This window comes from Myotis nattereri (genome assembly GCF_964212035.1).
Source record: "Myotis nattereri genome assembly, chromosome: 11".
NCBI lineage: Eukaryota > Metazoa > Chordata > Mammalia > Chiroptera > Vespertilionidae > Myotis > Myotis nattereri.
In genome coordinates, this window is record NC_138086.1 from 6,789,138 (window position 1) to 6,803,350 (window position 14,213).

Consider the following 14,213-nt stretch of genomic DNA (forward strand, 5'->3'; position numbering starts at 1 on the left):
ATCTCACAATATCAAAAAAGGCTTTACTAAGACCTATCAAATAACTATATAAATCTCTTACTCTTTTGCTTGAGAGGCTGAAAGGTATTGAAAGAATAAAAGAATGTTACAAACTGCACAGGCCCAGCTGCCAGGCCTAGCTGCCTGTTTTACCTCGACTCCCCAGGCTTCCCCCACTAGAGATAGGAACAGAGGGAATGATGCCCTGCCCTCCCTAAAGCTGTTCCAGGAGATAGCCCCAACACAAAGGGCAGGCTGAGTAAACCGGGCTTCAATCAACCCTTGAGATAAACAGGTTGTGAAAACACCAGGCAGGAATGCCCTATCAAGGCACAAACCAGACCCCTTTGGAATTTCTTTGTTCTCCTCTTACCCTCCTGCATGCAACCCCTCCCTGATGTGTGATTTTTGCATATAAATAGCTGAAAGACTCCTTGCTGGGCGCCCAACTCCTCTGCTCCTGCGTGAGTAGAGTTGAGCCCCAGCGTGCTGGAATAAAGCCTCTTGCTGATTGCATCAAGTGACTTCTCCTGCAGTTGACTGGGGTCGCTGTCGATCTGTAGGACAGAGTGGGGGTCCCTCTCCGGGGGTCTCACAGTATCTCATTTAATCCAATATATCTAAACTTTTCGAAATAAAAAATAAATAAATATTGTGAACGTTGGTAAGCCTTTGTCAATATGATTTGAAACTTTTAAAGTGCAACATTCTATATAGGGAGAAGTAGCTAACTCAATGTATCATCATTAGCTGTCATTATTATACTTGGACAGTCTTGTTTCATCTACTCCCTTCCTTCCTGTATTGATTATTTGAAAGCCAATCCAGCTATCATTTCATATCTAAACTTTTTAGCTGTAACTTTAAAGCAGTAGGACTCTTTCTTTTATTAATTTCACATTCAAAACAATAAATACCTAACAGTAAATACCCAGACAAGGTTCACAGGCTATCCCTAGACCTTAAATGCTTGTCACTTTGCCTAAATGACAGCGTGGGTGGGTGGGTGGGAGGACAGAAGTCTCCCTAGTTTCTGTGGAAATGCAAGTCTGCTTTTGTGAGGAAATCCTAAACTTGTTTTCCCTCAGGCCACAGCCTGGGTAACCTGAGGGCAGGGTATTTGACAGAAGTAAGAGGGAGGCCAGAGCCATAGAATGTCTCAAACATCATGCCTGCCTTGAATTGAACATTAACTGGCATCTAGAATTACCCATAAGAAAGAATCTTGATGCCTGGGGGGCACATGGTGGGTGGGGAGATGCGTTTGCTCCTGTCCAGGCCAGTGGCTGGCTTTCATGCTGAGCCCAGCCCTGTGATGCAGACAGAGGGCTAATTGATCACAGATGCTCTTTCTTCTGGGTCTTTTCCTTTTTCATTCTTCTCCTCTTCCTCCTCAAAAGGCATTTATTACTCTCAGTCATCTCAAGCTAAAATAAAATACCATAGACTGGGTGGTAAACAACCAACATTTATTTCTCACCGTTCTGGAGGCTGGAAGGTCTAAGATCAAGGTGCTGGCAGATTCGGTGTCTGGGAAGAGCCTGCTTCCTGGTTGTTGTGTCCTCATCTGGTGGAGAGAGAGCTCCACTCCCTTCTTCTTCTTCTAAGGGCACTAATCCCATCATGTGGGGGCTCCAACATCCTGTCCTCATCTAGCGCTAATCACCTCCCAAAGGTCCCAGTTCCAGATGCCATCATATTGGGGACTAGGGTTTCAGCACATAAGTTTGGGGGATACTAACATTCGGTCCATAGCAATTACACATTATCTTCTCATGTGCTCTGACAAGTGGAAGAGAAAAATTTAACTCTAGGACAGTAATGGCGAAACTTTTGAGCTCGGCGTGTCAGCATTTTGAAAAACCCTAACTTAACTCTGGTGCCATGTCATATATAGAAATGTTTTGATATTTGCAACCATAGTAAAAAAAAGACTTATATTTTTGGTATTTATTTTATATATTTAAATGCCATTTAACAAAGAAAAATCAACCAAAAAAATGAGTTCGAGTGTCACCTCTGATACGCGTGCCATAGGTTTGCCATCACTGCTCTAGGATCATCCTCACTGAGGCTGGTCCAGGTGGGCAAATCCGGCTGTGGGAAAAGTGCCACTGAGAACAGCATACTCTGTCAACCTGCACTTGAGTCCAAACTGGGGGCTCAGACTATGATCAAGACCTGCCCGGTGGCCACAGGAACATGGAATGGGAGGAACATCCTGGTGCTTGACACACCCTCCACCTTTGAGGCAAATCCCAAAACTAAGCAAAGTACAAGGACATTGAAGACAGCTACCTGCTCTCAGCCCCAGGGCCCCACGTGTTGATGCTGGTGACACAGCTGGGGCGCTTCACTGTCCAGGACACGGTGGAAGTGAGGAGGGTGATGGAGGTCTTTAGGGCAGGGTCCATGAGACAGGTGGAAGTCCTCGTCACCCACAAGGAACACTTGGAGACTTACCCCCAGGGAGGCTGGGAAGCACTCTGGGAGAAGAGCACAGGTATTACCTGGCCAAGGAGCAAGCTCACATTGAAAGGCACAGGCGAGACCTGAAGGAGACCCAGAGTCACTGGGTGTCCAAGGTGCTCCTTAGAGTAAAAACATGGAGTCCTTTTGCATTATGAGCTTTGTGTTTGTCCAGTTGGGTGCAGCTTATTTCTCATTATTATTTTACTGATCATCTGGCATCATCTTTAATCCTATGTGCCATCTGAATGTCAAAGCATTTCCCATGTGTCACCTCATGGATTCATGGTTCTGCCTGTCCCCAGTTCAGAAATTAACTCTCATGGTCTGTAGAGGACATGCTTTGGTGTCTATGAGTTCCTATTCCTTCTTTTCTATGGACGTCTGGTTTGGTTCAGGCCTTCACCTGTTCCGAAAGAACCATGGCCCTCAGGAGACAGTGACAACAGCTGATGGGTATGACTGCAATCCCGTGCTCTTTGCTAGTGAGTAGTTCAGGAATGGGCCTGAGACCCAATTCAAGCCAAAGAGAAGTGAGTGCAGGTCTGCAGAAGTGGGGACCAGAGGTTTCTGCTTTCCCGGGAGACCCACAGAAAGACACAGCCCCCCTGCTCCCCTGAGCATGGTTGGGTCTGAGTGTGATGCTTGGAACTCCAGCCACCATCCAGCTACCAGCCTGAGGGTGATGGCAACACCTCAAAGGAGAGCAGAGTTGGAACAAACCTGAGGATTCAGAGTCAACCAGCCCTGGAGGGAGGGGCATCAAGGCCAGCATCCTGATCCAAAGTCCTTACCCTCCCCTGCTCAGCCTGCTCTACCTTGAGGGCACAGGGCAGTGAAGGGAGCCACACATAGGGGGGTGGCCCAAGATAGAAAGCTGGTTCCCTCCTCAGTATTGCCGTCAGTGACCATATTTTGTTGATTCCAGCACCTCCTCAGTGTCTCCCATTTGAGTCTTCATTTTGTTATGGCTCAGACCCTGATCCCTGAGATGGAATTCTTTCTTTCTAAATGTTCTCTTGCCCCCAGTTTTACACTCCTACAATCCAGCCACCACATTGCTGCCTCGTGATCTTTCTAAAATATTGTCTGCTAATCTGCTCTGACATGCAGACAATATCTAATGACTTTCTGTTCTCTGCTGACAGCCCTCGAGTCCTGAGGGTGATTCACAGACCCTGGCCCAACCCCTCCAGTTGCTGTACCCTCCCCAGGGGCTGATTCTCATTCCCCCCTTGTCCGTGGCCTCCCTCATCCCAAAGTGTCTCAGTGGGCTCCAGCAGCTCCAGCACCACCCATCTAGGGAGCCCCTGCTGAGCCCGTGTGCTCTCCCTTTGGCCAATGTCTGACCTCCAAATCCTTTCTCTCACACCCCATTTTCCTGCAACTCCATCGTCTATCACACAGTTGCTTTTGGAAGCAGGAACCTTGCATTATTTCTCCTACATTCCTGGGGCGGAGCAGAGAAGCTGACACTCAGTATTTGTGAAATAAAAGTCTGTGCAGCTGGACTGAATTAAGTCCAGGAAGGGGGAGACTTAGGCAGGCTGGACAGTTTGGGAACTGTGTTGGGGAGGTGATCCCTGGTCAGAGAACGCAAGTTCCTTATTGTGGACAGGGTTTGAAGAGCTTGTACATAACCCTCCCTGTGTGTGTTTGGAGTAAGTAATGTGCTACAGCTGGTCAGATCAAGGCGACACCTCAGTTACCAGTAGAGTTTTGGAGAATGACAGCTGGGTGGCACTTTTGATTTCATAAGACCCATCCCTAACTTAATCACTTGCCCATCTAGTCCCAGGCAGCCTGGGGCAACTGCAGGTCTCCAGTAAAGGGTACAAATGGGCAGAGAACGGGGGACAGCCACCAAAAGGAGAGGGTGGGGCAGGGGCCACCTGGGGACTTCATCTGGCTTCCCATTTCCACTAACTTCATGACCTCTGCCCAGATGTCACCCTAATGCCTGCCCTCTTCCCTTTGCTGCCGTGGAGGTGGTGAACACCCCTCCTTCCTCGAGTTCCCCGACATGATTGTACTGACTGTGGGACTAAAGAGGCTCCTTCACAACACAGCTCCACCAACAATGGGAATTTATTGTAAAAGGGGGTGTGACCACATTGGCCTGGTGCCAGTTTTACAGTCTTTCAGCTAAGAAGGAAGGGCTTTTAGGTATTTAAAAAGTTGAAGAAATAAAAAGAAGATTGTTTCATCACCACATAAGAAAGCCAGTGAAATTCAAATTTCAGTGTTCACAAAGTTTTATGGAATTCAACCTCACACATCACTTACATCTTGTCCATCCACCATTTCCTTTGTAAGTGACTGAGATCATGTAGTCTGCTGAGGCTAATCCACTATCTGGCTCTGTTCTATGAAACCCCAGTTTCTTTTTTCCCCCCAGACACTGTCTCTTCTTTCCCCAAGGCCTCACCCCATCCCACCTCTGTGACCATTTTCTCTAGTCCTCACATGTCTATGTTTCCTCCCACCTTCCTCCCCAACCCCTTCATGCCTCCAAAATTCCCCCCAGAACATCCTCTGTCAGGTGGGGATGATGATGGGTGTCATCCCTTACTCCTTATGATGAAATCAGAGCATATTTCTGAATATTATAAGGAATTCTACACCCAGCTTCTAATGTAATATACTTCTTCCCTCAATGTGTAATATTACAGTCCTCTCACCTTCCTTCCCTTAAAACCCTCCCAAAGATTCCAGGATTGTGTCTAGCTAAGTTATTATTTACCTCCATGATTTTTAACAAAACAAAAACGAAATAGTTTTTTCTTTGGATTTTATTTATCCAGAAGCACTAGGAGAACATGAATGACATGTCTAATGCAAGGAAGAGAAATGAAAACTAAATCTAAGCAAAAAGCAAATAAGGTTCTTACAAACATAAACAGAGATGGTGAGTCTTGAAAAAAAGAAGCCAATTGTAGAAGTCAGCTGAAAATGCTCAGTGTCCTTGAGTCATACACAAGTTAATTAAAAGGGCAAGAAAAATCAGAAGGCATAACACAAGTATAGCAGTTAACCCAGTGTTAGAAAGCATACAGTTAGTGACTCTGAGGAGCACCTTGGACACCCAGTGACGCTTTTGCTCTTCAAAATGTGCTTTCACCTTGTCCAGGTAACACCTGTACTCTTCTTGAGTGATGTCATCCCTGCCTTCCATGAGCTCCTGTGCATCCAAGTAGAGGTCGTTTGTGTAGTAGGGGTCCTTGCGCTTCCTCTCCAGGTTCTCGACCACAGCCATCAGCTCCTCCAGCTGCTCCCTCTGCTCCTCCCCAGTGACCCGGTTGTTGAAGCCACAGTACCTCCTCCCACACTCCTGGATCAGGCTCCTCAGGCTGTGGTTGTCTGTGTTGACTACATAGTCATCTAAGGACCCGTCCCCTAAGTCCTCCTTGTGGGTGAAGAGGACCACCACATGTCTCATGGCTCCTACCCCAAAGACCTCCTTCACCCTCCTCACTGCCACCGTGTCCTCGGCAGTGAAGCGCCCCAGCTGTGTCACTAGCAGGAACACGTGGGGTCCTGGGGCTGAGTGCAGGTAGCAGTCCCCGATGTCCTTGTATATCTCTTGATCCTTGGCCTTTGCCTCAAAGATGGAGGGCGTGTCAACCACCAGGATGTTCCTCCCATTCCATGTGCCTGTGGCCACCTGGCAGCTCCTGGTCACGGTCTGGGCCCCCAGCTTGGACTCAAATACGGTCTGGCAGAGGATGCTGTTCCCAGTGGCACTTTTCCCGCAGCCGGATTTGCCCACCAGGACCAGCCTCAGTGAGGATGGTGATGCAATTCGGTTATCTTCTACACTGCCTGAAAAAGAAATATTGTGTGTCTTACTAAGCCAGTGTTGCTTCAGATTTTTTGGTCATGGACCCTTGTAGTATCTCATTAAATCTGTGGACCTCCCACCCAGGGAACTGTCATATCTAAATACATACACGAATTTGCTGACAACTGAAATGAGGTTCCTGGGTCATAGAAAGTCTACATAGGAAGCTCACGTTGGCCCCATAGCCAAGAGTAAGAACTGCTACACTGACAAGGATGCTCCAACCCTTCAGCTAAACCAGGGAAGATATAGTTTTTCTGTTAGTAAAGTGGTCCCTGTGTTTTTCCAGGGTTGGTGTCTAGGCCAGTTTTGTGCTAAATAAAGGTGAGATTAGAAGGAGGCAGAGGATGAGAACTCACACCTGGCAAAATATTACCACCTCGTTTTCACCCACAAATTCCCAGGCACACATGTGTAGAAGTGCTCAACACATTTATCTAAATCTTGGGATGAAAGGGAGTCTCAGATGTGACCTCCCAATAAGGACCAGCTGAGGTCCCTGGGCCTCTGCTCTTTGGGTGGGGAGTTGGATGCTTGAAATTGAGACAACAGAAAGGTCATAGATAATGTCAAAGGCAAAGCCTAGGAGATGACTCAGGATGGGTGGCTGAAGAGGATGGAAGTTAAGACCATTAGTAGTACATGTGATAGAAAGGTCACCTACTTGGTTGATTGAATTTCAGAGAGTTAACAAAAGTGATGCTGGCGAGGGAAACACTGAGCCAATAGCTAAAACCTTCAAGGGATGAAGGAAGATGAGAACTGGAGATGTTCTAGAGTTCTTATCAGCTCAAATGGATTCCACATTCACTGTAGGCTTCTAAAATCTATTATTTTATTCCTATTCTATATTGGTTGTTCCTTTTCTGCAGTGTCTGGGATGTTTTTGTAGCAAACATGATTACTAAATCTCTCTGGAAAACTTTTCCATTTCTTCAGCCCATAGCAGACAAGGAAAGAGAAAATTTATTCACAATTCAGTTCAAAATCCTGCAACTTCTGACTTGAAGTTTCATTTCCACATTTCCCACAGGTGATGTGCCTGGAGAGCATTGTACTGGGGGGTCAGGTGTGTGTGTGATGATGGTTGGAAAGGTAAAGAAAAAAATGAGTAGTATATTTTTCTTATTCTGTTTAAAATCACTGGGTTTCTGTCACTGTGTTTGACATGAGGGACTGGTGCCTTTTAAGAACTTGGAGGATTTCTTACCTTTAGCCGTAGTTCCATGTTTGCTCATCTTAGGTCCTTCCATTCTCTTCTAAATAAAAACAGTAAAAGAATGAAAAGCAAGTGTTTGATACCCTTATAATTAACCCAGTTTTAAATAACTGAAAAGGAACAAAGGGAAAGCCAAATATTATTATAGTCATTTGTGCAACTTTGCCAGGAAGCTGTAGTTTAACGTATGCCCAGTAAAGTTTGGGTGACAGAGGGAAGGTACTTGCTTGTCAGTCACAACTGGGAACAGGTCATTGGGCAGAGTAGGTGTGGCCACTGCAAGCACTGGGAGATCTGAGATACTTAATCTCCTAAACAAAAGTGTTAGCTCCATTGCCTCCTCCTAGAGCTTGACTCCTGGCCTGGGGACTCTCAGGCTCCTGATCTCTTGCATTTGCCACATGCAATGACCCACACAGCAAATACCCTGATGCTGTGCCAGACCCAAGTCCACCAAGGAAAAGAAACTTTGGACACTGACTTTGCTTCTAGCTCTACTGAGTCCTCAGCTGCACCTCTTCCAGGACTGCATTGAAGGCAATGGGATTGAAACCCAGGATATAATTCCATGCAAAAAAATAAACAAACAAACAAAAACAGTCATCCTCTTGTGTGAGTCTCAGAAAATTCTTTTTGCACATCTTATCCTCCCTCTGAGGCCTCTGGAAATGCTTATTCCAGCAGTGCCCCAAGAACCCCACTCCCATTAGCAACAGAGAAAAACAATCCATGCATTGTCTGATAAGATTCCACTTGGGAGTTGGTAAGGCCTGAGGGCACCTCCAGTTCAGACACCTAATGTGAATTCTCCAAAGAGGAGCCATTTTCATTGTTAATTTTCTAACTCACATTATACTTGCAAACATCAATAAATAACTTTCAGCAAACCAGGTGATGCTAACACATTGCACTGTTCTCACAATGCTTGGTGGCTTTTTTTGTTTTGTTTAGTTTTGTTACTTAGCTTACAGGAAAGTAGCCAATGTTTAAAAGCAATCAGTTGCTTATGTCCCTCCAACTGGAAAAGGCATAAAGTGAAAAAAGCATTCTTCATGGAATGAGGAGGGGAACATTATCTTATTTTATGTTTTGGATTCATAGCAGGCCAACTTTCTGGAAAAAGTACTATCTCTCATGTCAGTCCTTGAAGGACTCATGTCCCAGATCCAACCTTCCCCTGGGAAGGTGCACTGTACTTTTCCTCTTGGCCATCGCATACCCATGTGACAGAAAGAGTGCCGGGGACTCGAAATTCTCACTACTTCAAACAAGCCAATGTCATTTGCAGCAAGGCAATTTCTTTCTCTGTTCTAGCAAGTTTGTGATTAGCCCCCTGAGCAGTTAGTTGGTGGAGAGAAAGGGGTGTCATGGCCGAAGAGAAAACCTCAACACTGAGGACAAATTCAAGAACAACTCACTTCCTGCTCAATGTTTAATCAACTGTTTTTCCTGGCTGGCTCTGAGGTCCTTGTCTCCTGGTGATCACCATTTTGTGACTCAGTAGATTTAAACAGAAATTGGCACAACCATTGGTATGAATTGGCATAAATGTTTCCTTCAAATGAGGCATAATATTGTGCCACTCATCTTGGTGTTAGAAAAGGCAAGTATGTCACATACAGCTATACCTAAGATGAGGTTGTATTTACTTATTCAGTTTTAAATATTATGTGCTTATGAAACATATTTTTAAGTGAAGAAATACACAGTTACAAAACCAAAACCTACAATTTACAATGAACAAATGTAAGTATTTTGGTATTTTTACTGAAGCTTTTCTGTTTGATTAAAAAGCTAACACATTACACATAGAATTTCATTTATGTTTTTTTGACTCCCCAGTCTCTTTCACCCTCCCTCTGCCCTTCAGAGGCAACCAATATTCTGAGGTTTTTATGTATCATTTCATGTATGTACTTATAGTTATATATACACATGTATCTATAGGTTATGCAAAAACATTTTAAACTTTTACATAAATGACATTATTTGTGTAACATTTTATCCAGTAATATTTTTAAAAAGAAGGTCCAGTTACTTTTTAAAATAATATTTTTATTGATTTCAGAGAGAGGAAGGGAGAGATAGGGAGACTGAAACATCAATGATGATAGAGAATCATTGACTGCCTGCCTCCTGCATGCTCCCGAATGGTGATCAAGCCTGCAACACCCGGCATGTGCCCTTGACTGGATTTCGAACCTGGGACCCTTCAGTTCAATGCTCTAGCCATTGAGCCAAACCAGACGGGGCGAGGTACTTTTTAATATGTGTTTTTATTGATGAGAGAGAGAGAGAGAGAGAGAGAGAGAGAGAGAGAGAGAGAGAGAGAGAGATAAATTGATGTGAGAGAGAAACATTGATCGGCTGCCTCCCGAACATGCCCCAACCAGAGATTGAACCCAGGTATGTGCCCTGACTGGAAATTGAACCTTCAACCTTTTGGTGAATGGGAAAATGCTCAACAAACTGAGCCACTTTATTAACAAACATTTGAGCTGTCTCACATACATGCTTGCTGCAAAATAATCCCCACTTACTACATATCTCTGTGCAACAATTGACCTGGATAGACAGCTCCCACCTGACTAGATATTGTCAGTATGACTCAAGAGCATCGTGCAAATTCTCACTGACACCAGCCCTGTGTGAGAAGTCTCCAGTCTGCACTTGCACTTGGCGATGTTCCATTTTTAATATTTTTTTTTATCACCCTTATGGGCATATATAAGGGTCTTCATCCATTTACACTTGCATTTTACTGGTTAGCACTGAATTAAAAAAAGGGTGTTTGTAGTCTGTTTGCTATTCAGGTTGCTTCTGTTATATAGAAAGAATGCTTGCATGTTTTTCTATTCACTTAGTGATTTTTTGGGCCTCCTTAGGAAAACCACCCATTTTCACATCATCAAATGTGAACCTTCCTTCCTTCCTTTCCTCCTTTCTTTTTCCCATTCCTCCCCCTTCTGCCCTCGCTCTCATAAGCCCAGAGAAGAACATTTCCTCACCACCCTCTCTTATACACTGTCCTTGACTCTGGGAAATTATACTCTGGCTCTTGCTAAACCTGCTCCAATTCTATGACACATTTTCTACTTTAAATGACCTTCTCTGAGGTTTGGAAACCTCAGAAAATATGTTTGAATCAATCTATCACTGTGGCAAAGACGATGACAGTGGTGACCATGTTGATGGTGAACTTCATCATTGTAATAACCCTCTGGGTGGCCACTTATAACTTTCTAAGTTCTTTCCTGTCCATTATTTATTCTTCTCCTAAATTAATATAGGTTTAAAATTTTGATTAAAATATTAGGAAACTGAGAAACAAATGACTGGCCCAAGGTCACACAATTGTCTTGTAGCTAAAACTGAAAAGCAGCTCCTTTTGCCAGCCAATTCTCCTTGGTTCCACAGGAGGAAAGAAGATTAATCCAAATGAGTCCACAGTCTCTTGGACTCCACATACAATGCGGTTGTCCGTGGTCAGGACATAAACTGAGGCTGACAAGCTGGAAGCCTTCCCCCTAACCCAGAGAGACATTTGTATTGCAAAATCCATGCTTTTCCAAGAAAAAATTATTCGAAGAGAAAACTGCAGGGGGCAGGAGCTGCTCTGAATTGAAGCATTTCAGTGTAAACCAATCTGGTGTTTTACTGACTTGAGTATCTGTGTGACCCAAATGGAGCAGGGAGCCTGACACAGGAAGTCAATCAAACTCAGGTAACATTAGCCAAGAGGCAGGGTGGTCATTCTCCTGGACCGTCTTCTGAATGTGTCAGGCGGCAGAGGAGACATGTGTCCACAGGGGAATGGGCTTTTAGGCAGAAATTATCAAATAACAAAGTGTCCTGGGAGAGTGACAAAGGATGTTGATGTAGATGCTAAAACGAGTCACAGACAAAATATTAACAGGACTGAATAAAGCCTAGGAGAAGACTAGGGGAAGCATGGCTGACCTGTAGGAATCAGGTGCAGGTCAATCTCAGAGCAGGCAAAGATGTCAGAGTAGGCAAGAATGGGAGGATCAAGAATGGAGGCAGATTCCTTCTCTAAAAAGAAAATTCTAATCTCCAAAATGGGGCCAGGTATCATCAGAGAGTGGCAGGCAGCATGCAAGCTGAAGTTGCAACAGCATTGGCAGGACAATAGGAGGATCTAGTTCAGGCAGGGGGTTGAAAGAAATGAATATAATATACCTTGATTTTATAATGATTTTAAAATTACAAGAGCCTGATTTTATCATGATGATACCTTATTGTTTCAAACCATGAGAAAGCAGGCTCCCTCCTGCTTGTTTTAGGAAAACCAAACTATTTCTTATCTGCCATTCATAAGTGTCTCCTTCAGTCATCTGCCACAGTCCCCATATTTCTTGGCATTATATTTCCCCTGTTTTGTAGTTTAGTTCTTGTGATTTCTGGATACATCTGTCACATAAGGTTCAGCAGACAGAGGGGTTGTCCTTCTGCCTGAATATGAGTCTGTTCGCCATGCAGCCGGGTCCTACATCATGTCAGAGGAAAGGTGTGTGTTATTGGTGGAGAATGGAGTGGTTTCCAGAAAGACATGGTCATGAGACAATGTGTACTCAGGGGACTCCTGTGGAGCGGTGTGCAGTGGGGTGAGGTTAAGAAGTTAAGAGAGAGAAACTGAGAAGCATACCCCCGACCCCAAGCGGGGCACCTGGGGAGGCGCAGTTTTCTCATCCATCAAGTGGGATGAGAATATTCCTTCAGCTGTTTGAAACCTTATGAGACTCCAAGAGGATCCAATAGGCAGTAGGCAATTAGCTGGAAAGCTCCAAGTGCTGTGGAATGTGCTGGGTTGTGGGCTCAGGGCGAGTGGTCCCAGGTCTGTTTCCCCCACTATACACCCGGTGTTGCCCCAAAACCACACTCAGAGTCCCATCTCACTCAAAGGTGAGCCCAGAAGGGGTAACCTGTGTGAGGTCACAGGAGCAATGAGTGGCTCTGACTAGGCTGTGGGATCTCAGACTCCCAGGGTTGTCGGTACCCTCCCCTGCCTCCCCTTACCTGGTGGGGTGCAGCCAGCGGGCGCTGGGCAGCCTGGGGAAGGTACTGGGTGGCCTGGAGAAGTATGAGCTCTTGCAGGCAATGGACTCAGAGGAAGCCAGGAGGATGCAGTTAAACTAGAGTGGTCTGGAGGTCGAATGTTCCAGGCACAGCTGCTGTGAATGAAGAAGAAAGGCGGGGGGCCCCAGCAGCCAGGAGCAGGTCCTCCGGATGGGTGGAAACTGCTGTAAACAGGACCCAGCAACCAGCGAGGGGCCGCGTGCTTGTCCCCTTATGGGACGCTTACTGTCAGAGCCTGCCAGCTGCCAGGCACCTCCCATTTCCTTTTTATGATTTGTTAAAATAAGCAATATTTAGAGGAAGAGGCTATGAAGGCAGTGACGGAACCCCTCCCCCATCAGAAACAGCCCCTTGACACAGGAGTTCCCATGGGGCCCAACACTCTCCTCAGCACCCTTCCCAGGAACACCTGCCTAGCCCTGCTCCCCATGCCCTTCTCCAGGCTCTGCTTCCAGAATGTTCCTGCTCACTATGGACAGATAGTCACCGCTGGTCCACAGAGGGCCTGGAAGACCAACTCTACGGACATGACTTTGATGGGCTCCCCAGCCACAGGTGCTGGCTGCCCCCTCTCTGCCATTGGATAGAGCAGCGCATTGGGCTCATAAGGACTGGAGTGTTATGTATGGGCAACCGGGATCAGGGCTGTCATTCCTCTATTTGTCAACTGGCCACACATTTAAGGCTGGAGCAGTGAACAAAGAACATTACCTTTCAAAGATAGATGGAGAACACAATATGGGCTTAGGCTCCCACATTCTGTTGGTCAATTCCAATAGTTTTATTTGGAATATTTGCAAGTCAAGGAAGCTCTTCTTATAGGTGCTGTTTTATACTGATTATTAAACAAGAAATTGATTTATAGCACCAAGCATTTACATAGGTGAGGTCATAGTGCCTAACCTTGTACTCAGGAGGAAAAAGGCCTGTCAACCACAGCCTGAAAGAACACTTTACTAGATGGAATGGTGGATTGCAGCTGTTTTATAATAAGAAGATGCCAGTGCTAGAAAGTTCAGACAATGGTCAGAAGTCTGTAACAAGGAGCATCGTATATAGAGGGGTATGGGAAGGTCAACGTCACCATTCATTTTTCACACACTTGCTGATCCCATTTTACATGCCAGGCACTGTGTTACCTACTGGGGACAAAGATGGAAAGGTCAGAATCAAAGTATCTGAAAAAGAAAATCACTAAAGAAATGCTACTGACCATGAGGAGAAACTGTTAAGCCTCTCTAAGAATATATGCTTGAAATTATTGGGAGCACAGTGTGAGAATCAGATTGTGGATGTCATATGACATTTAGTCCTCCTCTTTTCAGTTTATATAAACACCTGCCATCATTATTATAATAATACTAGTGGTCCGGTGCACGAAATTCGTGCACTGGGGTTCCCTCAGCCCATCCCACAGCCTCTCCAATCAGGGACCCCTTGGGGATGTCTGACTGGTTTAGACCCGATTTGTGGAGATCAGATATCCCTGTTACAATCTGGGACTGCTGGCTTCTAACCATTCACCTGCCTTCCTGCCTGATAGCCTCTAACTGCCTCTGCCTGCCTACCTGTTCACCCCTATCTGCC

General features: G+C 45.4%; 1 protein-coding gene across 1 annotated transcript; it reads right to left on the minus strand.

Annotated features, from left to right (window-relative positions):
- Positions 1-4,540: 4,540 nt before the first annotated feature.
- LOC308527383 (GTPase IMAP family member 5-like) lies at positions 4,541-13,681 on the minus strand. Its single transcript, XM_081102703.1, has 3 exons — positions 12,567-13,681; positions 7,521-7,569; positions 4,541-6,291 (listed from the first exon to the last, which is right to left on the minus strand). Exons 2-3 carry the CDS (start codon positions 7,561-7,563, stop codon positions 5,426-5,428), a joined length of 909 nt encoding a protein of 302 aa, XP_080958829.1. The 5' UTR covers positions 7,564-7,569; positions 12,567-13,681; the 3' UTR covers positions 4,541-5,425.
- Between the last annotated feature and the right edge of the window lie 532 nt (positions 13,682-14,213).